The sequence below is a fragment of the Chiroxiphia lanceolata genome, chromosome 11 (genome assembly GCF_009829145.1).
Source record: "Chiroxiphia lanceolata isolate bChiLan1 chromosome 11, bChiLan1.pri, whole genome shotgun sequence".
Classification (NCBI taxonomy): domain Eukaryota; kingdom Metazoa; phylum Chordata; class Aves; order Passeriformes; family Pipridae; genus Chiroxiphia; species Chiroxiphia lanceolata.
Window position 1 is genome coordinate 5,784,116 of NC_045647.1, and position 25,649 is coordinate 5,809,764.

At 37.7% G+C, this 25,649-nt stretch overlaps 1 protein-coding gene across 2 annotated transcripts in view; it reads left to right on the forward strand.

Moving 5' to 3' along the window:
- SUCLG2 (succinate-CoA ligase GDP-forming subunit beta) overlaps nucleotides 1-25,649 on the forward strand; it is a 120,566-nt gene that overhangs the window by 2,825 nt on the left and 92,092 nt on the right. Inside the window, exon 2 of one of the 2 annotated variants that reach the window (XM_032699379.1) lies at nucleotides 20,534-20,675. The exons of the other annotated variant lie outside the window; for it this stretch is intronic. Within the exon in view, the coding sequence (XP_032555270.1) occupies nucleotides 20,534-20,675 (142 nt within the window). The remainder of the gene's footprint in view (nucleotides 1-20,533; nucleotides 20,676-25,649) is intronic. 2 annotated transcript variants of the gene reach the window in all.

The following is a 25,649-nucleotide window of genomic DNA, read 5'->3' on the forward strand; positions in this document are numbered from 1 at the left end:
GTTGGATTGGGCCCTTTGGGAGAATGCTGTGTTTTCAAAATAGCTTCAGATGCAGTGGAATTCGGCAATGAATATAAATGAGGAACAATTAAATCAGAATAATAAAAAAAAAAATGCTCAAGGTAACTCTCTGGTATTCTAATAGAGTGAGCAGGTTGACTGGTGTGTTATGGACCCTATCCCAGCCTTCAAAACAAGCCTCAGTCCTGCCAGAACACGTCTAAATTCTGTGTATGTTGAAAATATTTTTTAAAAAAAGCAAGGACTGGAAGATGGAATTAAACAATATTCCTGTTGTAAAGTCTGCTGAATGCAGATAGATACTAGAAATAGGGAACTGTGCAAGGTTGCTCCCTGCAGATACCTTCAGTTCCTAGTTTTGGGTGCCTATAAAGCCTCATTAACATTAAGCAGAGAAAGTTATGTCTTTGTTAAGAATTTATCAGCTGTGGTAGCTGACTTTCCATGCAACACAAAACATTACTGAAAACTTTTCAATTCATGACTTCAGGAGCTACTTCAATGCCAGATTCTTATTTTTTTCTTAGTTTTGTGTGAAGTTCTTGAAAATTTCTTGAAGGTTTGGACTGTTTCCCTGTTTGGCTTTTCCTGGTTGGCAGGTTTGCTATAGTTTTCAAGGTTTTACATTTAGAGGCAGGAAATACATGAGCCTACAGACTTTCACAAACAGCTTTTTCTATAAGCACCTCAACCAAATGACAGGAAAGCCCTCTTCAAACTCTAGACAAAACTGAAATGCCAAAGTGGAGCAGATGTTTGGCCCACTCCTCCCCGGCAGTTCCATTAAACACATGGTTATTGAATCCTATTTTGAGATGAAAGAAGGAAATGAAAACATAAATATAACCTCAGACTGTGATTTTTTTTTTTGAAATTCATGTTTTGTTAATTTTTCAGTGAGTTTTATGCTGGTGGAACTTCTACCTTGGGAGCAGTCTGGCTCTGGCACAGATATTCACAGCTTTGTCTTGAAGTAGAAAAGCTGCAATTTGCTGCATTGATTTACCTTCCTTTGTACCTCGTGGGGGTACAATCAGGGGATAGGGCTAATTAGATGAGAAGAGACAGCCTTCATGAATATGACATTAGATTGAGAATTAGCTGGGACACCTGTGGTCTTAAACCTGGCTGTGGATGAGTAAACCCTTCCTCCAGACCCTCCATCTGAAATTCCAAACACTTTACCCAAAGACTCCATACCTTGCTTGGGTATATTTAGGATTGGTTAAAGTTTTTGATATAAAAGCAAATGTTTTGGGGTTTTTTTTATTGATCTGCCTCCTGAGGAACTAGTTGAAGTGTCAGTAGACAAACTGTGTTTTCTTTACAGGTATCTGAGTGACTATTTCCTCCTGTTTTTCTCTGAAATAGTGTCAGTGTATGTAGCAACTTATTTTTTTTATCCTTTTTTTGAAAAGAAAAAGAAAAGGCCTTTCATTTGGTCTTTCTGGCTGTTTACTGCCAACAGGGATGCTATGAAGAATGTGTGAAGATACTGAGATTCTTCTGAGGATACAGAAAAGTGAGATGAGGGTTTAGAAACACTTGAGGTTTATTTGTTTCTTAGAAGTAGATCATTTCTCTGCTGTATTATCTTCTCTCTTGTTTGGAAGGTTCATTTTCAGCAAAAATTGGAAATGTACTCATTTAATGCTTAGAGATGAGATTCTCCCCCTCCCTGTTTTGGGGGCTCACTCCCAGGTATGGTTCCAGGATGATTTTTTGTGATAGATTTTTATTGTTGCTGTTGACAACACCTGTAGTGAGTAGCTCAGCTCATTATTGCCTTGGCCAGTCCAATTTTTCTGTGCATGTTTGAGACTATCATCTGCAACTTTGAGCATATACCCTAAGGATTTTCTCCAGAAAATGTCCTCCTTTAATACTCTCTGCTGAGAAAAGCAGTTTCTAGCCATCTGTGACTCAGCTTTGTGAACCTCTTCCACAGCATTTTAATAAAACACAGGACAGAAATCATGGTACCTGTGCAACTGCTTATGACAGTAACTTTGGAACTAGTAATTAAAGATTGATCCATAATTAATAGCTGGCAATTGATCTTATTTTAACTAGATAACACAGCAGGAGCGGGCATGAAATGAAGATAGACTATTGTGAAAAATTCCTTAATAGTGGAGCTGTGCTATGCTCTCGAAGTCTCTGTTGTATGATTGATACTTAAAACACATTCTGAACTGAGCTGAAGCCCTCCTTTAATATGGTAATGAAAATGAAAACCCAAGACTGGTGTTTTATTTTGTTTGTGATGTTATGCTGATGTTCTTGTATAATTAGTGGCTAAATGTTAATTGTGAAGAAATTGAAATACTTCCTATTTTTCCACTTACTTGTTGGAGCATTTTTTCAAATCTTCAGTTAACATTTTATACCAATGGCACAAAATATGTTCAGTTAATGCAAGTTCTTGAGTTTCACTTAGTTTGGTTTGTTTGCTTGTTTAAAAAGTGCTTGTTTGTTGAACAGATTTACTCATGAGCTTTTTTCTTCCTGTCACCTATCTGGTCTCTTTCTGTTTGCTCACAGGTTTTCCTAAACTACAAGAACATATCCCAAAATTGAATTAAATTTTATTTTCTTTCCATGCTGAGCTGAGAGTGTATAAACTTTGAATCCAAAATCAGAAAGCTCTAGGCACTCACAACCCCATTGGACATGGATGTGAGTTGGGGTTTTTCACTCAAAGAGTGTTTTATTTAAGACAAACGCTTTTTCAATGTCTTGTAAGTGATTCATTATCATTCATTTGGGTTTATTTACCTTGCACATGGGTAGCACTTGGTGACAGACCAATTTCGATCTGCCCTGTTTGTCTTTAATTTGTGCATCACAGAATCACAGACTGGTTTGGGTAGGAAGGGCCTGTAAAGACCATCCAGTTCCAACCTCCTGCCATTGGCAGGGACACCTTCCATTGGACCAGGTTGCTCCAAATGCCATCCAGGGTGGCCTTGGACACTTCCAGGGATGGGGCAGCCACAGCTTCTCTGGGCAACCTGTGCCAGGGCCTCACCACCCTCACAAGCAAGAATTTCTTCCCGTGTGGTTTCTGTGGCTTAGACAGTGAAAAGCTGGAGGCAATGGGTGAGGGTGGCCTGTGACTGTCACTCTGGTCCCCATTGATACCAGCAGCATTCCTGGGAAGGAGGTGGCCTGAGAGCTCCTCTGCTTTCCCTTAGTTCTGTACCTTTATGTTGAAGCCTCAAGAAAACATTACAGATTTTGAGGTATTGTAAACACCTGATGACTTAGTATTCCCTTTTCCCCTCAGTCTTTCTGTGGGATGTGTTGGTTTCCATTATTATTTTACCACAAGATTAAATTTCTGAGAATCAGCCTGCATCAGACATATTAAAAGAGCAGCACAAGGGTCACATCATCTGCCTGAGTTAAAAGAGACTGTTCTTCAGCTGTGGAAATTATTACTTCCATCACACTCTGAGCAACATGGCTTTGAGGAAAAAGTTCCTTTCCTCAGAGCATGCTGCCTGCAGCCAGTTGAGGAGATGGAAAAGCAGCATCTTGGTCCACACTCCAGCCCCAGGGGATGTTTTGAAAAGCATTTTGGTTTGTTGCACAGGGCTTTATGGATTGGCCCCAGAGAGCAGAGTAGTTTAAATTTGCCACTATCGTTTGTATTACTGTGTAATAAATGATTTGGGTTTTAGGTTTCTGCTTTTCATAATACAAAAAGGTAAAGATTTGTGTTGTTTACAAGCGAAGGCCCAAAGGTTGCAAGCATGTCCTTATCATTTGAATTAGTTTGCACAAGAGACAGAAACTTTACCACTTTGCAATGTGCTCTCTGTATACACAGAGTGAAGGTGTACAAAATGCCTGGGCATTTAATCTTTGCCTTAAGAAAGGTGCAACAGGCAAAATAATGACCTTGGGTATTCAATGAGTAGCAATCTAGTTTGGAACAAAAGTGTTATCTTTTTTTTTTTTTTAATTATTTAATTATACATGGAAGTGTTTTATTTGCCTGAAAAGGGGTGAGTATTTTGAGAGAATCAGTAGCAGCAACTTTAAACATGCATTTGTACAGTGTGTTTATAAAGATTCTGGAGCAATAAGGAAGCTCTTGGGGACAATAACAGGGAAAGATGGAAAACAGCAAGGTATTACAGGAGTAGATAGACTTTGAGGAATGTAAACCATGCAAAATAGTCTGTTTGTGTAAGGAGGAGATAGAATCACTCACACTGTAGTTCACCTTTGATGTCTTAACTCTTGTCCACCTAAATTCTTTGTGAGATGCAGAAGTTTTGTAAGAATTGTCAGGAGGAATGGAAAATAAAGTGAGATTTTTGATCATACTTGGTAGGTTTGTCTGCCTGTCCAAGACTTTTGACTGAAAAATATGAAGCTGCAAATTAAAAACCAGACACAAATTACTAATGAAACACTTCATCATTCTTTTGATATCTTCCTCTGAGGGATATGTGGACAAAAGAACAGTTTAATTTGACATCTGCTAATTTCGTGCCAGCCAAGAAAGCAGTTACTGCCTTGTGCAAAAAAAAGGCAAAAAAAAAAGTTGTTCATACACAATATTGGTATAAAAATGTCAGGGTACTTCCACTTATGGGAAGAGTTATATGTGCAAATATGGATAGCAATGATGATTATAGTTAAAAAATACATCTACTTATGATAATTATAGAGGAAAGGGCTATTAAAGGCAACCACATCCCTTTTGTTGTCGTCATAGTAGTTGTTTAAGGTCTGAAAATGGCATCAGAAGTGTGTTTTCCCTTAACTTTTCTAGCTTCTTCAATTCTGTCACTGCAAACACATTGGAAACAATGTGAAATGATTAAACACGATTCCAGAGCAGCTGGAATGCTGGAGTTCCGTCGAGGGAGGGTTGATCACACATCTGAGAACCTGTGGGTCAGGATTAGCGGGCAGACCATCGTTATTGACGGTGTTATTGTACATGTTCTGCAGCTCCACCAGCGAGAGTCAGATGAAGCCTCAGACACCTGGAGACAGCCTCATGTTTGCAGGCCCTGCTCCTCACAGAGGACTTGGTTCCCTGCAGTATCTGCTGGACTGACAGCCCAGGAGGGCCCCAGTAATCAAGAGATCCAGGAGGTTTCTGGAGGGCTTTGATAACAGCTTCCAAATGCAGATGACTGAGGAGCCAACAACAGGAGACACTCCTGGACCTTGTGTGTGCAAACAAGGGAGAACTGGTCAGGGGCCTGGCAGCTCTCTCCAGTGGGATGTCTGCCTTGGAAGCTGGGGAAGAGCAGTGGATGTTATTTCCATGGATACAGCATGGGCTTTAGTAAGGCACGAGAAACAAGGCTGGGCATAGTCCTGATTTCCTTAATCAGCAAAGTAATATCATCCTTTGGTCTTGGAAATTCTATTCCATGGGATTAAACTTTTCCTCGTTCTCCCTCCATATAGTCAGGCTATGTGTTTTAGTAAGTTTATCATGCTATTCAGAACTATGCACACTGACTGTTTTGGTTTTTTTTTTAAGGCTACATTTAATTTAATTGTGATCTATGTGATGCCTATATACATTTGGGTTTTAGGAGCTGTATAGATCTTTTTACATCAAAGCATCAACCAAGTGTAGAAACCTCTGGTGCATAACTTCTGTGTGTGTGGGATGTTTTCCATGTCTTCTCAGGGAATATTCTGTGTAGTGCTACTGGGGAGATTATTTTGGTCAGTTCCAAAATCTCGTAGCTGCCCCACAGTCTATCCAAGGTGACAAAAACATGGCAGAGATGTCAGTCTGTCAGATGGGGAAGGTCAGTCTTTGATAATGAGATGATACTTCTTGTAGTGTCCTAAACTTGCTTTGAGATTTCAGAGTGGCAGCATGGTGAATTTCCAGTGTCAATAATAGAGAAATATTAATAAAGAAATTACTTGCAAAGGAAGGAAGAATATTCTTAATGTTTGGCTTCCTATTAAGGGCTGACTTTCATTGATTATTCTGGGTAGTTTCTGGTTTCCCCCCAGCTCTGCCCAAGCAGCTGAAGGCTCTGTCTCTTCCATCTTTTCTCTAGAGTTTGCTTCACATCAGTCTAAGGCAAATGGTCTAATTAAAACTAAGACTTGTTAATGATAAAAGGTATGAAGCATTCAGATTGAAACAAAAAATGGGTACCAGTCTTTTTTTTTGCTGCCTCCAGGATAGAAACTGTTATACTCCATTCTGCACTGGTTTAATAAGTCAGCTATGACTTAAGTGTGTAGTGAAACTGTTTCTGTAGATACTTTTCTATGTTTCTTTATTTTACTGCCCTGGGCATTTGCATTCTTGTTGCTTGGGAGTGTTATACTGCTTAGTGCTCAAAAGTCATAATCTGTGATGACATAGTTGGCAGCATGGAAATTATCATGATTTGACTTCAAGTATTAAAGAGCTGGAACAGAAAAAACTGTGGTTATGTTTTACATTTGCTTCTCCGTGATGAAAAATGGAGCTCAAACTGTCGAAATTGGCATTTTAACAGAGTTTTTCTTAAAATACCAGTGACTTCTAACACTTGAAAAAGTATTCTTCCAGGGTATGGTAGGCGTGAAATGCTTCTTTGATAGATATGATTACTTGGGATACGAATTAAGAAACATTTCTGTTCAACCCATTGACAATGCTTTGAGTTTTCTAACGATTCAGGAAGCCTACTTAGGATGCAGTACACAAAAAATTGATAGTAGGTACTTTGTCTCGTGTTTGGTGGTAAAAGAGTTTTAGAATTATTTTTTCCTGGTTACGTTTACTATTTTGAGCATTTCTTCATAGTTGGGTAAAAGTATAGTTTTAATCTTGTAAAAAATTAGGAAATTAAACACCTTTCTAAGATGAGAACAAAATATATTGAATTTCCCCTGAAGATATTTAAAATAAAAGAATATTTCTGATTTATGTGGAGAAGATAGCTCGTTTCACTTTTTGAATGTGTGGTGCATATCACCAACACTCTTCTTTCACTGACCAAGGCAGGGAATGTATTTTATGGTATTCTCTGCAACTAATTATGCAGGTGTGTATGGTACTGAGTTTATTTTCATCAGATACTTCAAAGCCTTACTTTTTAGGTCAGGAAAGTATGCTTCTCTTAAAGCTTTGAAGTTGAAAAAAGCAAAATAAACATAATTTGACTAAAATTAATTACTAATGCAAAACAGAGCTTCTGATGGTGAGCACATTGACAAAAGCAGAAATTGAATCCATGAGTTCATGTTCTTCTTCCTTTGCCCAAGAAAAGGCTCTGCAAATCCATTCCAGAGCTGTAAAGCTTCTGCAGGCATGCTTGCTCCTTGGGCACATGTGCATGTGCAGTAAGTCATTTTAATACTGTTTTATTCTGCTGAATTTTGGTTTAAAAATGCAAGGAAAAACTGCAAACAATTTGTGAAGTGATAAGGGAGGGCATCTCTTTGCCCCTTTGAGTGGACTGGCAGCTTGGTGTTTGGACAGGCAGCTTTGTTTTGTGACATGCTGTTTGTGGTGTGACCTCAGGCACGTTGTTCAAACCAGGCAGTTTTTGTGTAATCCTGTAGAATAAGGAATCTGCCGTGTTTCAGCTGGGTTTTCCAAAGTTGCCAATGATTCACTGCTCAGGTGAAGGTTGGTGGGGTGGGACTGTGCTCAGCTCTGCTCAGGAAGCCTTTACACACTGACCAGGAAGCATCCGAGAACTTCATGCCAGAAGTGTGCTGTCAGTTAATTTGCAGACATTTTATTTTGCTGTTTGTATTTAAATAGGAACCTAAATACTCCCATGGGTGGGGAGCAGGATGTGGGTTGTCAGGGTGATGTCCTGCTTAGTTTGGAGGTCAGTCTGTAGCAGCCTGACTGGAACAGCTGCTCAACAATAGGCTGGCAAGGTGTGGGAAATGGAGGAGTGAGGTCAGGGTCTTACTGTTCAAGAGGACATTCTTTCCACCATCTCCTCTTTCACTTTTGAGGACTGTAGCCCTCACAAAAGCATATCTTCCTGCAGACACCAGACAGATCATCCAGGTGGTGGCTGCTAGGATCTGCCTTGTAGCGCACAAGGATGTGGGCTCGGATTCTGGTTTTGTGAGATAAGGAGAATAAGGATGACAGAAGGAGCTCAAGTCTGACCCTGTGCATGTTCGTGGTAGTTTACAATGGAGCTTAATGGGTAGGAGAGTGTATTTACAGAATAGCTGTCAAAATCCCTGAGTGTAAGCAAGCTGTAAATAAGTCTGTAGAGTATAATCATTACTGGAGACTTTAAATCTGCAATGAGTGAAGGACTTGCTTCAAGTTCGTTCTTGTCTCTGCTTCCTTGCATGAGAAGTAAACAGAAGGATAAATCAGAATGCTGAGTTTATAAATGAGATTTAAAGGCACATTGGAACAGAATTGTGTAGTTTCATTTGTGCTTTCTGGAGCTAATGACCCAACTGAGTTCTGCAGTTTAGGAGCATCACATCACACTACATCATTTCCAAGGCAGTGCAGAGGTTAAGCCTGGGATCAATCAGTTTGCAATCAGACTGATTATAAAAGGACAAGGAGGAGTAGAAGATAAAATCAAAAGAACTTAGTAGGACAAACATTGGGGAACCCTTGAAGTAAAAGGGTTTCTTGCAGTAGACAGGTAGCAGGAACATTCAAGAGAACTGTTAAGGAAGTCATTACATTTTGTTAAGGTTGCAGGCAGGATTTTCAGTCCCACTTCCTCCCTGAGTACATTTACTATCCTTACTGTTTTATCTACAATACTGTGAAATATCCAAGACATAACTGAGATGTTTGTAAAACTTTGTGGTTTTCGTGTGCATATGGCTGTGGCTCAGCTTAAGGGGAAAGGTTCCTGAATAGATATTCTTTTATTTATTTTTTTTTAATCCAATCTATATGGCTTTGTAAATCTAAATTTCAGAATTGTGAATGAGATTGGTGCTGTCTTCTGAAATCCTCTTCTGTTTCTGTGAAATCTGTTAAAGCACAGAAAAATTGTGCTGTTTCCTGTTGGAGCCACTGTGGAAGGATTTAGAAGGTGGGCTTTTATGAAAGAGATAAATAATGCAAAGGAAACCTTGACAGCACCCAGCTGCCTCAAAACTGATGGACACACTCCTGATGTTCCCCTTTCCAGCCGAGGGATCCCACCACTGAGAGAGGAAAAAAACCCTTTGAATCAAAAATAAAGAGGAATGTTGAACTATCATTATATGTTTTCTAATATATATTGATTAATATGTCATTGCAGTTTAATGTATTGTTTTAGTGGAAGGGAATGTTGTATTAAAGGTGGAAGAGATAAATCCTCACAAGTATTTCACGTTAATTTTGAGGTAGTGGGGAGTGAGTGAAATGCTCAATCCCCCCAGTCAGGATGGCATTTGAATTTTCATCTTAAAAAGCTTGAACAGAGACACATATTTTTAGATTCAATTACCTAGGAAAGTTGACAGTTCAGCTTGTGAGTGAGTTTTGGGAAGGTTCACCCACTTCAGTGAGGAAATCGGGGGAGAGTGAGGGAGTTTGATTCATGACTTGACTTTGGGGTCAAATCTAGTAGGCTTATTTCTTTAGTTAAATCATTCACCCTCCCAGGTTAATTTTAACATTCTGGGTAGGCTGTTCAGGTTGAGGCTGAAACTGTTCTTTTTATAATTGGTTTCTGCAGGATCTTGTTACTTTGAACTGTCCTGTATTACACATAAATGTCAGACCTTCCTACTCTGCCTAAAAATGCACCCTGCTGCAGTCTCTTGTGTCTGACTTTGTATTTTCTTCTTAAAAAGCAGAAATGTGGCTTATATAGCCATATCATGTAGCGAGTATTTTATAGGTGTTTATTTGATACAAATTTCCATTCATTTCTATGATATTATTGAAATAAAACTCCTTTGGCAAGACCTGAAATTTGAAGGAAAACTTAATATTGTTTCTCATTTAAATTGTGTATGAATAAATGATTACAAATTGACAGATATTGCTTACAGTGATTCCTTTCTTGAGTGAAAAACCAATTTCTCTTTCCTTCTTAATTTAGGAACTTAAAATTATTAAGAGATAAAAAGAAAAACTAGACGCAGCCTCAACACAAGCAAAGAGAAATTGCGAGTTGAAAGTTTAATAGTTGCTTTTGGTTTCAGGGCCATTTTGCAGGGCACTAAATCTGCAGATGAACCAGCTTTTACTGCCCTATTCCCGTGGATAGGTTAGAATTTATTAGTACCAATAGCAGGAAGGTGCAGTGGGTGGGTGGTTGGAAAATGCAATGGACTGTGTTCTCCAGTGTCCTAATCCGAGTCCTTCAGGCTCTGCCCCGGTGGGCTGGGCAGAGCTGGTGCCTCACCTGGACACCATTTCTCTCCCTGGTGGAGCAGAGCTGTGTTAACACCTCTGCAAGGGTTTGAAGAGCTCTGGCATTGCACACCAGGTGGGTTCAGTCCCTCACCTCTGTCAGGAGGGTCCAAGGCCCTTGGGGGTGAATTCCCAGGTCAAGTTTGCTGCTGCAGCAAATCCAGAGGATTTGCTCCCTGTCAGGCTTTTATTATTCCTTTAAATAGTGTACAATATTTTCTGGTTTAATTTGTTCTGGAATTATTCAGCCATACTTTGTAATGCCTTATGGAACTCATCAATACTGCCTGTGTATCTGTCTAATGACAGTTCAGTAAATTAGCATAATCATTAAACAAACAAATTATCGTTCTGCTAGTAATTGGTGGCTGCCTTTCTCAACAGATGAGTGATGTCAACTGGCATCTATTAGTTTAGTGTGCTTTGTTATCTACAGGTAGGTAATCTGGTTTATATCCTTGCTTTATTATGTTGCATTAGAATAATCACTGCTGCCTGGTGATGGAAGAAAAGTAGTTTCTCTTAAATAAAATGGATGAGATGACTAAATATACCTTCTTTAGCATTTCGGTTAAAATAGCTTCCTTCTCTAAAACTGACATGTTACTAGTTTAGAAAAACTCTTCCCTTTTATTTCTTTGATGTTTGTCACCATCTTTATGTTTCCTGCTGTGATACACTGTGATTCCTGCCGTCCTGTCTGTGCTTTGCAGTGGCTCCTGTTAAAAAGAACCGTGCAATGTGACAAGAGGAATTGGCTTTTCCTTCAACTATGGGAAAGTATTCAGGGGAAGATTTAACTAAGCACTCATTTTGTTTGCATGAACTAGAATTAAACAGTGACACAAACGCATAGTATAGTAATAAAAAAATCCTTTGATTGTTTTAAACTGTAGACTTCTGAGCTAAGGCTCTTCTGGAGTGTTACTCTTCTGGACAGTGAACTGCAGTGAATTTGAGTAATTGCTTCAAAGGAAAAATGCAGTTGAGCAAGTAGCTTCATATTGAAGCGGCCTCATTTTCAGTAATGTGGCCTTCTGAGCAGAAGTGGTGGCCTCTTTCACTCCTTTCGAGTTTTTAAAGACACTTTCCAAGCTCTTGGCCACCCTTTCGACTGCATGAGTCTAATTTTTGTAAAGAATTTAACAGTAGAAATCCTAATGATAATATTGTGAACTCCTTTTATAACCAAGCCCTCAATTTTTTTCTGTGGTTTTTTGAGTATATGAAGAGGACTAATTAGTTAGTTAGTTAGGCATCTCGTTTCAAAGAACCACAGATATTAGGAATAGTATTAATCATCTACCAGAACAGGCAGTCTGGCTTTAGTAAACAACAATGGAGGTGCGTATTTCATGTGGCTTTTTTTACTTTATTTTATTTGAAGTTGAATTCCATAAACCTTTACAGTTGCAACAACAGATCTCACTCATTCTGAAAAGTGAGTATATGGTGCAGTGGTATAAAACAGTAAATTGCCCCTACAGTGTATTGATCAGAATTTTTTAGCCTTGAAAGAACTGGGAAATGAGATATTGTTTGGGTTTGTTTTTTTTTAAACATACTGTATTTTACTGCTTAAGATATTTTGTGTGGTATATTTGAAGGAATAAATATGGAACTAAAAGGCCTATAACTGTCAGCTAGAGTTTGTGTGTTGGTTTAGTTTTAACTCAGTTAAAATAAATTCCCATTTGTGGGAATAAATAATGGAACTTAACTATTAAAAGGTCTTCAACTACACTTGTAGAAGATTTTAAAATCCAGGACTCGTGTTTAAGGTCAAGTCTGCTGATGGTGTTTTAATACAGACTATAAGAAATAAGCAATTTGTAACTGCTGCTAACAAAAGTATGGAAAATCTTTTTTTGTCAGGAAAATACTCAAGACTTCTTACTCGACTAGCTGACAGAATCAGCTTTATCCTTACATAAAAGTATCACAGAAATCTAGATGGAGACTTGGATTGTAATGCTCAGTGTTGGATGAGGCTGCTGGTCTCTGCTGGTACCAAAGGGACCTTGCTGCCATGTGGTACCCCAGCTAAAGTGGGCAATTTGGGATGTTGATGGAAGATGGTTTCCTCTGTGGCTTTTCAGTAGGATGACCTGGATACCAGTTTCTACTTTGGAAGATGGAAATGACTGGTTTTGTGGCAGCCAACAGGACGTTACTTGGGAAGGACATTTGCTGTCCTGTTTTTCATAACGTACCCAGAGGTTTGTGGCTTTGGCCATCTTTGGAGAGCAGGGGATGTGTCCTTTGGCTCAGTGTGACAGATCTTACAGCCCATCAGCCCTACCATGAGCCCTTACATTTTCTTTTGTGCTCGAAAGACTTGCTTTCCTACAGAGCATACGTTTGCTTTTTATGACTTACATTTGTAATAAACTGAGGTGCCCTTTTTCTAAATTTTTGTTTCTTGTCAGGTTAACTTACTCATTTCATGGACACTGCCAGCAAACTGAAATAAGTGTTTTAGTTTGTTTTCAGTGGCCTATGTGGTATATTTTAAGTATATGACCTAATAAAATGCCCCCATACCTGCAGTGTTTTATGTGAAGATACTCAGTTTAGTTGTATTTCTGATGGTTTCTTTTTGATAGGAACTTTTACATCTTTTTCAATTATAGAGGTTGTATGTCAATAACTATAATAAAGGTTTATTCCTCATATTGATGAACAGTGTGCTTTTTCATTACTGTCATCTTTGTGTATCTGTTTTCTCTCTTATGTGCTTAGAATTGTATTACAGGTCAGAGTGCACAAATTGAATAAACTGGAATGCTGTAGAATGTGTTGGCTAAGCAAATAGATTTTTGGTGGCAGACTTTTATTTTAGATCAGATACACTAAACACACTTCCTTTTAATTTCAGACACAGAATACATCTGAAAGACCTCCTCAGAAACACCACAGTTTTTCTTCCCGGATGACTTATTTCCAATATAACCATTACAATGGAGTCCAGATTTATAAAACGTGATGCTGTATACATTTGGCATGTCATTTGCATTCATGCAGAGATAATTTGCATTGCTAGAGCTGTTTCATACTGGCACAGGATCTGTTAGTATAGTTACAGGTACTTGACTTCAGTGGAGCAGCAGAGGAGGAAAAAAGCAGTAGGCATTTATTTGACCAGCTTTACTGTCAGGTGCTGTTAAGAAATCCATCTTTGTTTTGTGATGTTCATGTTGGCTTCCATTCAGACTATGAATGAAAAGGGAATGTGGGATGATGTTGAAGTGTGTCTTCCTTTAACAGTCATGCAGTAAAATGCATTAAGCTACATTAAAGTAATCAGTGGAGCTGCTCAAATTATATAGGTGTGTCAATGGGAGTTCAATTGTCATAGAAATTTCCTTAGTGGTGATTTTGTTTTCTTTAATAGTGCTGATTATCATCAAATTCTCTTCCCCTGGTTAGAATTATTTGGCATTTTCCAAAAGTAGAGATTTGACCTGAAGAGTGTTGCCAAGAGAAAATAAGTATTTAAGGTTAGGGTTTTTTAAAAGGGAAATTATCTAAACGTCATCACGGGACTTGGTATGGTGAAATACTTAGTAGTGGATGGTTAGCCAAGGTAGTCCCATGTGGAATTAGGCATTAAACAGTGCAGAATTTTGTGAAATTTAATTTTATTGAGACGAAAAGGTCTTGGTTGTAATAGAGATTATAATTTGAATCTTTGGTTGGTTGTCAGACTTGACCTTTCAGTTATTCTTTCTGACAGTTTCTTCATATACTTGCTACAGAACAGACTGAAATGATTCTATTCTATTTAGTCTATTAAAAAAAAAATATGTGGCTTAAGGTTTGAATTCTACAGGTAGGTAGCGGGACCTGCCTGAAAATGCTGCTCTCCAGCCCCTGCTGCTTTTTTCAGAATTTGTTTTCATTCAGTTTTGCTTTTTGGAAGAGACCTGTCCTCTAGCAATAACTTACTGAGTTGAAGTGTAAGTGCAAAGTCCCAGTGGTTGGTGACACTGCTGGCTAAAAATGTTCCTGTCCTGAGCTTCAGTTGCTCTGCTGACACAGGCACTGTAAGGCTCAGCTGTGAGGTGATTTGGCTCCAAAAAGCCCCTGGTTTTTTTACGTATGTGTATGGTCGTGGTGTCTTCTTCTTGTTTGTTTATTAAAACTCGTCTGTTTATCTCACCAGTGTGACACTCCCTGGTCCCTGCTGCACAGGTGCTTTATGGCAGCATTTATGTGGAATCATGTCTTGGAGTCAGTCTTGGGTGTTTTACCAGGGAGGCCAAAGAATGAAGAAACATTATTCTGAGCATATAGGTTCAGATAAGAAATAATCAGTAGCATAATTTAATGCAGTTTGGGTTTACTGATGCTGCTCTTGTTTTGTGGTTATATGGAACATTTATTTCTGAGCAGAGTTTTGCTGAAGTCGTTAACATGCAACTTGCAAACTTCTGGTGAATGTGTTAAGACAGTTTCTCCTGTTTTGATGTGTGTGTGTTTTCTTATTTCAAAAGCAAGCACTCAAAAGATACCTCCTGGGTCATCTGAAAGATGTTGTACATCAGAGTAGTTAATGCTGCATATATAAGCACAACTATCTCTCTCTGTTGCAGTGTTTTCTAAATCTGTCTTTTTTTTTTTTTTCATTTATTTTGAAGCAAATTTCTGCTAGAAAATGTACTTGTAGTTCCCCTCCTGTTGTTATTTTTAGCCTGGATTATTTAAATAATGCAATTTTTTTTTCTGACCCTGTGACAGCTCAAGGATTGACAAGGGGAGTGACTGCTCTCCAAATACATTATTTGAGTAGAGTCCTTAGTGTTTGATACAAAAAACCCCACCAAACAAAAAGGATGGTATGTAAGAGATTATTCATGTTATATGAACAATCAATTTTTTGTCTAGCAGTCATCAATGAACCACTGATACAGTTCTGTAACACCTGACCTTGTCAAGATGATCAGAATGAGATGTTTGATTTCTCGATGCGTGGGCCACTCGTTTAATGGTGCTGTTGGACCAATCATGGTCTCTGGTTATATAAAAAAGGAACTTTGAACAGAAAGCTTGTTTAGAATTACATGGTAACAGCAGTTTTCTGAAATCCTCCCCACTTCACAGACTTCTGGTCCACATTAGTGTGATTCTGACTGGTAACAAAAATCTTGGAGGTTGCAGAAGGGAAGGGGAATTAGAGGCAAACCCCAACCAGTACTAATTCCTTGTGCTTTTGGAAAATGCCAAATAATTCAAGCCAGCAGGAGAGAATCTGGTGTGAAACTTGTACTTGATTGAATAATTCTGCTTTCATCTCACTTTGTGTTACTGTTTAGTTGAGGCCTTTTGTTACACTTATTTGACTTCTGGGACTTTTGAAGCTGTTGTCAGGCTCTGAGGAAGTGTTATCAGTTATGAAAGAGCCCTATTTAAGTATATTAATCTCTTTGATAAGCACTTATGTTAGAAATTTAATCTTAAGATATATCTTATTAGGATGAATTTAATTCCTCTTAAAAGCTTTATTATTTTAAATAACAATTTTTTATTTTCTATATGCTACTAGTGATGTTTTTCTTAGTTTTATGAACTGATTTATTCTTAAAGCTTATTTGTGGTTTAAAAAACAAAGAAAAAAATCCCTTTCAACTTATCAGACAGATCTTAATCTCAAATAAGAGCTACTTTGCATCTACAATGTTATACATCAATACACAACACACAAAGTTCTCATATGAAAGCTGTTTTTTCTTGTAGTAATACCAGATCTGTTGGAAGTCTTTACCAGACCAATGAATTATATTTATTTTAGCCTTTTTATAAGAATTTCCTTTCAAAATACTAAATCCTTTAGTTTGAATTTCTCTTTATTCCATTCCATGAAAACATATAGTCTGGATTTTCATGTAGACTCACTGGAGTGATTTTAAGTTTTTCTTTGTTATGGCAACTGTAGCTGACATGCTAAAAAGAAAAGATTTAGGAAAATTTAAACCTACAGCCCTTCTTTGGGCTGTTCAGAGCTTGACAGAAGTTAGTATTCAAGGTTAAGGTGTATTTACAGTAATGAGGATATGGGTAAGTTCAGTAAAATGTAAAACTTCCTCTTGCTGTTAGAAAAATATTGTTCAGGATAACAGAGAAATGCCACCAATGGAAAATCTTCTGGCTTTTGCCTGTCACCTTATGGAGGTGAAACATGAGTTGTCCCATAGGGAGTCAGGGCTTTACTGAAGTCCACAAACTATTTCCAGTCTCTTCTTCACAGGCTGGTGGGACAGGATGTGCTCCTTGTACTCCAGTGCAACCTTGCAATAAAGAAACAGATGAAACACAGATATATCTTAAACTGCTGGAACACACTGGGCTGCAGCTGGACCAGAGCTCCATGGGAAGATCTGAGAGATCTGTGCTGGTTTCTGGTAGGGCTTTCTGACCTGTGTGTGGGGAAACAGATAAAAAGTCTTCAAGCAAGGATAAGCTGGGAATAGGAGATGGTAAAAATCAATAATTAACAGAAATCCCTAAAAGGTAGGGATTCTGCTGTCCTGTGCTTTAGATTCTCTTTTGCTTGCTTCCCCCAAGTCCCCTTTCAGATTGAGATTATTATTTTTCTGGTGGTAAATTACAGCCTAATTCTTCATTCTGTCTTTCCTGAGGGCTGAGACCACGGTGGTGAATTTAGCAGAGCTGTTTGATGGTGCTGAGAGCAATGAAATTATGGATGAGTAGAGCTGCAGAGTGGGAGAATAAACAATACAAAGACACATGATGCTGGAGTTATGTTTTGTGCTGTGTTAAAGTCTCCTAATATCTTTCAGGAGGAAGGGATGGATTATAGCTGCCTGTGGAAGACTGGTTGTGGGAAATAGCTTTCTTTAAAACCTTTGTAGACTCTTCTTGGGCTGTTTTGAGGCTGTGCCTTTGTCCTTTAGCTCTGTTATGGTCAGTCTCAGGCATAGATTTATCTGTAGGATGTGTGGACATTTATGATGCCCAAGAACTTATGCTATTTGAAGCCCATCTCAAATTCTTGTGAATGCTTGGTATAAATGTGTTTGGGAGGGTTGGAATTCAAGATTCCTGTACTAATTAATTCTTTTTATTGCTGTCCCTTTTAAGTACAGGCACAGATTTATTGCAACCAAAACATCTTTGAGTTGGGAATTGGTTCACAGAATCATCTGTTTACTCACATTTCTAAGATCTCATGGTCAGTTTTTTTTTCTTCACCCTAAAACACATCTCTCTGCAGCTGTTTTGATTTTTCAAGATGGTCTTGAAAGAGATGTAGCCCTCACAGATTCAAAGGTTTTGCTTTATTTCATCTCTTTAACTGCTTTATTTTTCATGCAGTTCTCAAGACACACAGTATGTATCCTGTGAATGCATTAAAGCAAGTTTTCATGTTCCTTGCTCTTCAGAGCTTCTGGAGCAGACTTCAGATACTAATTTATTTTGTCAAGTAGTTGATTCACAACCAGGACTTTGTCTTCTGTGGAAAGTCTTGATTAAAACTCTTCATTTGGCAGTCAGTGATGATGGTCTCTCTTACAATCAGGTAATGTAGGAGAAGAAAAAAAAAAGCATGTGCTCACTAACCTGAAGTTTGTAGGCTTTGCTTTTCCATGCCAGCAATTCTTGGCCAGATCTTTGTTTCATCACCTTTAGGTCTGCTTAGACAGTTCTTTCAAATTCCTTTCTGTGTTCATCAGACCTGTCTGGTTTATAATTTATGAAGGAAATATTGTTGTAATATCTAAATATTAGATATTATGTGCAGTTTTTATAAAAGAACAGACCTATGTCCATATGCTTATGTATATCTGCACTGTATGGATATGTAATAAGATGTTTAACATCTCAGCAATGAAGTGTCCCTGTGGGACATTTTGAGTTGTATTTTTGAGTTGTAAAACTGTTACATCCCAAAAACACCTGTAACAGGGCAAGAGGATGTTTGGGGACAGAGGTCACTGCAGGTTCCTGTTGGAGCTGTTGGGCTTTCTTTTACTCGTTGACAGGTCAGGCTGAGTTAATGTTGGAGGTGGTTGCACTGGAGATGACTTTTTTTTCATAAAACAAATGTAGCTTTAACTGCTTTTCTCACTGTCATCTGTTCCTTATCCCTCACATGTTGGGAGTTGTCACCGGTGGCTTTATTAGGTGGTGACCCTTTGCAGTCCTTATTATTTAAGAGATTCTTTAAAAGATTTTATTACTTAAGCCTTGCAGTTTGAACCAGCAGTGGAGATGTCTTTGTGCTGCATTGCAAATTCCTGAACTAATTTATTCCTACCTGAATAGAACATTTGAAAGAAATTTGTGTTGAAAGAGACTTTTGTCAAGAAACAATAAGAGAAGTCTTCCCCAGAATGAAAGTGTTTGAATATTTTCCTTCTTATTTATTTGCTTTAGATCAGGCTTAGTAATGCATACATGTGAAATGATTCATTGTTCTAAATTATGAATAAAAGCTGCTTTGAAGACTTGCTGTTTAATTATAAAATCAGTGACCAAAATTTTATCAGCTGTATTACTGAACTGGAGAAATTTTTAGATAAACTTAAGGAGTCCCTGAAGTAATAATTGTTAAAGCCTGGCAGAGAACTTATAATAGGAAAACAAATTAAATGTCAACAATTATGAAAGTGACTTCAAATTTTGACCCTACATTTGAAGTATTGAACCAATGTGATAACATATTGTCTGTGAATAGCAAGGAGGAATATAAATCATACTGAGGTGTCTGTATGATGTGTAGAATTCGAGACAGCCATGGAACGAGCTGACAATGGCATTTTGTTCCTCTAAAACATGTTAATCAGGTTAGGGATAAAAGAATTTAAAATGTGTCGTTCTGAGCTATTTGTAACTGCTTAAGTTCTGTGGGAGTCACTTTTGCAGAAAACATGCAGTTATATTCTGTAAAGGATGGGTTTGTATTTTCTTTATGTATCTTTTGTGCTGTCTTTCAAAGCGAACAGAACAGATGGGGGGTTGTTTTTGAGACAACTCAGCATGTAAACCTTGAGTATTGTGAAAGGATGTGTTATTGAAAGACTTTAGCATGGAGGGTTTTTTTTTTTCAGTCTGGAGTTGCATTAGGATAATATTATTTTATCGTGCTGTTAGGGATCAAAGTATTAGTATAGTAAATAATCTTCTTTGTGTAACATATCTAAATATGTAGCACTAGCTTGCATGCTGTGCTCCTTACTTCAGGAGAAACCAAGAATTGATTGTGGCTGTCTGCCAGGCCAGCAGTTTGTCTCTCCTTGTGGGAAGAGCATCTTTTGCTAGCATAAATGGGATTGTCCCATTGCCAGGAGCCAACTCCACCTTTTGCCATTATGCCATTGCCAGGAGTCAGCTCCAGTTCCTTAATTATCCCTTTTGTCTTTAACAGCTTATTCTGTATGAAGAACGTGTCCTTTAAGATGTTCAGTAAAATCCTGTGACTCTGATAGTGTCTGTACTCAATGTTTACTGCCCCAGGCAGATGTGATGTCCGTGTGTTCACATGCACACACCGGCATCTACACTGGGATATCGAGAATGGGAAGGGAATTCTTCTCCAGCTGTCGTTGGCCTGGCATGGCTGATGTGGCTGTGCTGGCATCCTCAACAAAATGCACTTAAAAGCACAACCATCTAAGCACAGATAACAGACCACTGAAAACACATATATTATTATGTAATTTCTTACAAGTTGATGATAATTCCGTGTAGTTGGTTTTCTCCTCAGATGTGGTGCAATAAATGCTTAGAATCAGTGGAAATAACTTTATAGGGGAGAATTGTATGAAATGTCATGTGAATAAGGATATTTAATATAAAACTGAATTTGTTTTAAGATAAGTCTGTTACTATTTTTATAGTATAAAATCATAAATAGACTTTAGAGTTCAAACCAAGTTTGCCAGTCTGCCTTGATATTAAATGCAAGCCGTTTTGTGTAGCCAAGTGAGCCTTGTGTCGCTTTTAGAAAATATCTGTAGCTTTCAGAGTACTTTGGATGCACAAACGTTAAGGAAAGGCACTTAGGTAAATCAATACCTGTTTTACCTTTTCTCTGGGTGTTGTTTAACTGCTGGTTTGAGATAACCATAAGGTGGAAGAGCTCAGTGGGCTGTCTCATGAACTGTTCTTAATGAGCATTATTTTATTTTCCCCTCTAATTTTTTCTAGGCTGTTCAATTAACCCCCAGACGATGGCTGAACCTGCAGGAGTACCAAAGCAAAAAAATAATGGCAGACCACGGGGTTACAGTTCAGAGATTCTTTGTAGCTGATTCTGCAAATGATGCCCTGGAGGCTGCTCAGAGACTAAGTAAGTTGACTGATAATGGGAGGAATCTGCTTCACTGGATAGCAATCTGGGACATAAATTGCTTTCTAATAAGTTGTACACAGTCTTTAAATTGATGCTTATTGCAAAGGTTTGATATTTTATCCAGACCATAAATATATGCTTAAGTTTATATGGGAAAAGTAGTTTATAACAGCAATACTTAGAACTTTATTTCTCAAATGTTTTGTATGCAGCATGTAACGTGGATTCTTTAATTAACATTATTTATGTAATTAGGAATAATTCAGAATATGGTTGCTGAGGAACATTATTTGTTGTTGTGTACTTGATGTAATTTAAGGAACTGAAATAAATGAGCTTGTGTAAAAAGTTGTTTTCAAACAAAAATTTGCTCTATTGAAAAGCAAAGGAAGAAAAGGGTTGGGGACTCTGCAAAATATAAAAAATTTAAAATATCACTGTTTCGTGATTCTATGAAGAAATAAAATATGTACAAGAGACTTTTATACTTGTGTATTTGTTCGCCATGTGTTTGTCCATATGAAGAGATTAAAAAAAAGGTGAGTTGTGTTACCTACCATCACAGAAGGACTTGACAGTGGCTTGGAGAGAAGACCTACTTCTGGAGCTGCATTTTGGTTCTCTAACAACATCCTCATTTTAGTGTGATGAACATATGATAATGTGGGTCAGAAGTGAATTTATGTAATACCTTTTCTCTCAAAAAGAAATGCCTTGAGGTACTTTGTCACCCTGTTTTAACTCTGAAATAATTTTTCTACTTTTTAAAGTTGAACAGTTTGCATAGTTTTCCTCTTTTCATTTAACCTTTGTTAATATGTCCAACATCAAAATGCCAGAGGCCAGACATTATTGTAGTCTAATTGTGTAGTAACAGGAAGGGGTTTTTTTTTTGTTGTTTTATGCTTTACATAATGCACAGGCCACTTAGTTAAATGCATTTCAGTTTTGCACACTGGAAGGTAAATTAAAACAACTTACTCATATCAAAGATCTCATCAGAGCTCAAGTAGCTGAATAGCATTATCATAATGGTTTGCTCAATCTCTAGAAATTCATTAGGGTAGTACATTTTTCAGTGATCAAAACCTTCTTATAACAACCAGTGTACTTGAAAATATATTTGAAACAAAAAATTAAATGCAACTGTTATGGTCATTTAGCAGTACAGAATGGAAAAGTTGGACATAAAGCAAAGCACATAAAATTGCAGTGTTTCCTCATGTCTGGATGTCTGAGAAAATCAAGAAGTGCTGACTGAAGCTGTGGCAGGTTTATCACCAATCTTACAGCACTTAAACTCTCCTCTTCGTGATTGAAGTCATAAATGGATTGGTCTGTCCAATAACTATTACTATTCTTGATCTGTATAACTATTTGGAGAAATAAATGGCTCCATTAAAGGCATGAACCTCCTTTGGTTTATGATGCCAAATTTATTTTAAGTAACTTCTGTAGCTTGCTTGCTTTCAAATCACAGAAGTATCAGTTAATTTAGAAAAAAACCCCTGTGTTTAAATTGAAATAATCAAAAGTAAAATCTAAAACCAAGAAATATTTGCCAATGAAACTTTACCAGATAAGTTGTATTTTAACCGGGTTGGCTTGTTAACACTTCAGAAATTTTAAGTCAGTGGTACCTTTCTTCTTCTGAGGTAGCTTCATTCAGCCACTCTGCAGTACTGAGTGTTAAAGAATTGTGGTTTCTGGTGTGGAATCTCTTTCTTGTTGAAACGATTGACACTCCATTGATCCTTTAAATAATTAACACCATCCTTGTAATCATTCTGATAGTGTGCTGTTGTCGTACTTCTAACATGCACTTTGAAAACTAAGCATCAAGAACACCAGGTTTTGCTACTAGGTCATTGTTGTTCCAAGATTTAATCAGGTTTATCTTATTTATGATCCCTCAGACCAGCAGTGTCTCTGTCACTCAGGTTTATCTGCACAGTTTGCAGCTGAATATGCAGCCACAGAAAGTACAAGCTTATGGGAAAACAAAAAGCTTCAACCTCCAGGAGGCAGAAAATATTACAAAATAGAATAACCAGTGAAGGCAGCTTTGGGATGTTGTTGATAGACAGGCATTCTGCAGTAAATCTGGTGGGAGGCCAATCACCTCTGCCAAGTCCTGCTCAAAAATCTGATGTTTTAGATACTGGGTGCCACATTGCAGCTGTCCTTAACTTTCTCTGCTTCAAAACAAGAAAAGAGGCTTGCCAACATATTTTAAAGATAAAAATAAGATGAAGTTATCAAAACTTGAAGGTCAAAGGTTCGGTATTTTTCTTATGAAAGGAAATGCTTTCTATAAATCTGTCATCATGAATACAGGAGAAATAAGAACTTTCCTCTATAGCCTTACAGCATTACCTCACTCACATGGGTCTGTGCCTGTGATAAAGGGATACAGATAAGGGGGTAGAAAATTTCTGTCAAGGAACTTTGTATAAAGTGTGGGATTCACAATTTAATTTCACAATTTCACCAAATATTTTATGCTTGACAGAGCTGTCTGTACTGCTGCAGGCCTGTGCTCACCAGTTTTGCTATTGTTGGATTTCCTGTTGATGCAATGGAAAGAGATTAGATTAGATATTTTTTTCCTGCTGTCTTCACTTGTCAGGAAGGTGTTAATGCATGTGTTCTTGAAAGGGTTTGCCTTTATCCAGTATCAGCAGTTTTGTTACACTTTGCTCATTTCCTCTATTCCTCTCTGTTTTTATTAATATGTACACTGAATGTTAATTTTCTCAAAGACTTTCAAAACTTACCAACAGCACAAAAGGCATTCTACAAGGAATTTTTAATGGAATTAAAGGATTGATTTTAATTTTTTTTTCCTTCTAAGATAAGAATGGCAGATGTGCAGAAAATTAAAATGACATCACTAATATTGACTTCAAAAGAAGTTGTACACAATCAAGAATACAGAATTAAGCCCCAAGGAATTCATTGCCTTCTACAATCTAAGCAATTTTCAGGTGTAACTCTTGTAGAGGAGGAAATATTTACAGAATGCCAAGCAATGCAGTCACAGTAGTTTTCTGGTATATGTAAAATTGCTTGGTTTTCAAGAGAGGAAAGAAAAAGGCATTGTGCTGTTTTGCTACAATAGAGTGGTGCTGTTTGATCTGCTCTGTGAAGAAACTCAGTCTGTAAAGAGGTTCTTACAGTTCCAGTGCAACAAAGTGGAAATATTTGGGAGCTGAGGTTTTGTCTGAAATGTAAGATGCTTCTGTATTAACTCACAAGTCTTCTGATCTGATTCTCACTTAATTTAGGGCTTGTTTAGCCACAGAAGGCATTTCCATACTTTCTATTTCTTTTCCTCATACTGCAGAACGTATATAGGGAAAAAAATCCTTCCATATACCTACACTGTGAGGGTGTGTGCATTGCCATGGCTTGTGCTGTGCATCATTTCAGGGTCCATCATTTTCTCTGGGCTCCTGCAGTAGAAGCCCTTCAATCTCCTTCAGCTCCCGCACTGCTCTTTGTGTTCTGCCTGATGGAGGAGTTGTTAAGGGACCCATCATTTTAAAGTAGTAGGTGGACAAAGCTGAAAGGGTTGTAATTATCCTGGAGGGTGTTACTATGCACTGTCAATTGGCTCTTTGAATCAGCAGAGAACCTACAGAGGTGGTTGGCAATGCTGACAATCCTAAATCGATGCTGGAAGCTTGGCATGTGTTTCTTTTTCTGATTTTTAACAAAAGCAATAGTGTGCCGCCTGTTGCCACTTAGAGTGTTTCATTACATTTAGGAATCAGTCAGGTGCAGTGTTCACACTCTATCACGGAGAAATGCAATTGAATTGAGTGCAGGGTTTTTATTCACTCTTCTTTAAAGAAAATATAACAAAATATAGCCTCTGCATGTCCTATTTCTATTGCTTATGCATGAGGGAACTCATAAAATTCGGTTTTGGACTGAAGGCATGCTTTTTATATCAGGCTGGAGAGGTAAACATGTATTTTATAAAGAACAGAAAAGGTTTATTGAGGCATCTTTTCATGAGGTCATTTACCTGTCACCTATTATTCACCATTTTTTAGAATATTGAAAGAGTTCTCAGTCATGTGAGCACCAGTCTCCTTCCTATCTTAGCTGCTGAGGTGTTTTTTTCCTTCCCATGGCTGTTTAATTTAAAGGGAAGGCTGCATTTTTAGATGCTGTTTTTGATCCCTTATCTGAAAAATCATCTCTCCAGTATAAGTTGTGATAACTACTTGAAAGCAATTTATGTTTAGAGGGGATCAAAAGTTGACCTTTAGCTTGGTAGTGTCCTTTCTGTGTAGATTATGAAGAAATTGTTGGTGATAATGCTGTCTGCATTTAATCTAAGCTTCTGTGTTAGGAAAATTAAAAAGATCCTTGAACCTGACATTTCTGAGGATATTAGAAATGTGAATGCAGGTTCTTTTATGTTATACCAGGAAGTATAAGCTTTTCTGTGATTATCATGTACAGAGTAGCCCTCTGTAAAGTTTTATTTGAGCTACTTGACTACTTAGCTGATCTTTTTTGACTGTCCTCATGTGCTTTGCTTACATGATTTAATTCCCTTTCTGTTTCTTTCCATCAGGATAGACAGGACAAGAATTACTTCTTTCAACAGTTGTAGGATTTCCATATTTTTTTGCATTATGGGGTTCACTGTCTAGTAATAATTTCTCACCTGTGCATAATGTGTTATTTCTAAAAAACCCTATGTACTAGGTGGTTATAGCTAGCTATTTTTTAGAGCCCCTCAGATTATGCTTCTCTGCATATGTTGAAAAATCACGTGTTGTTGAAATAGAATTCCATGGAGCTGTACACAGAGAACTTGCTCACTGTTGAGGAACAGCTCTCCCATAAGTCCTCTTATTTTCTCTGACAGCTTTTATTAACGTTTCTTGTACTTAAATTATAGCTTTCTGAAACTGTTCTTTCAGGCAAAATAATGCTATAAGTTATTGACTA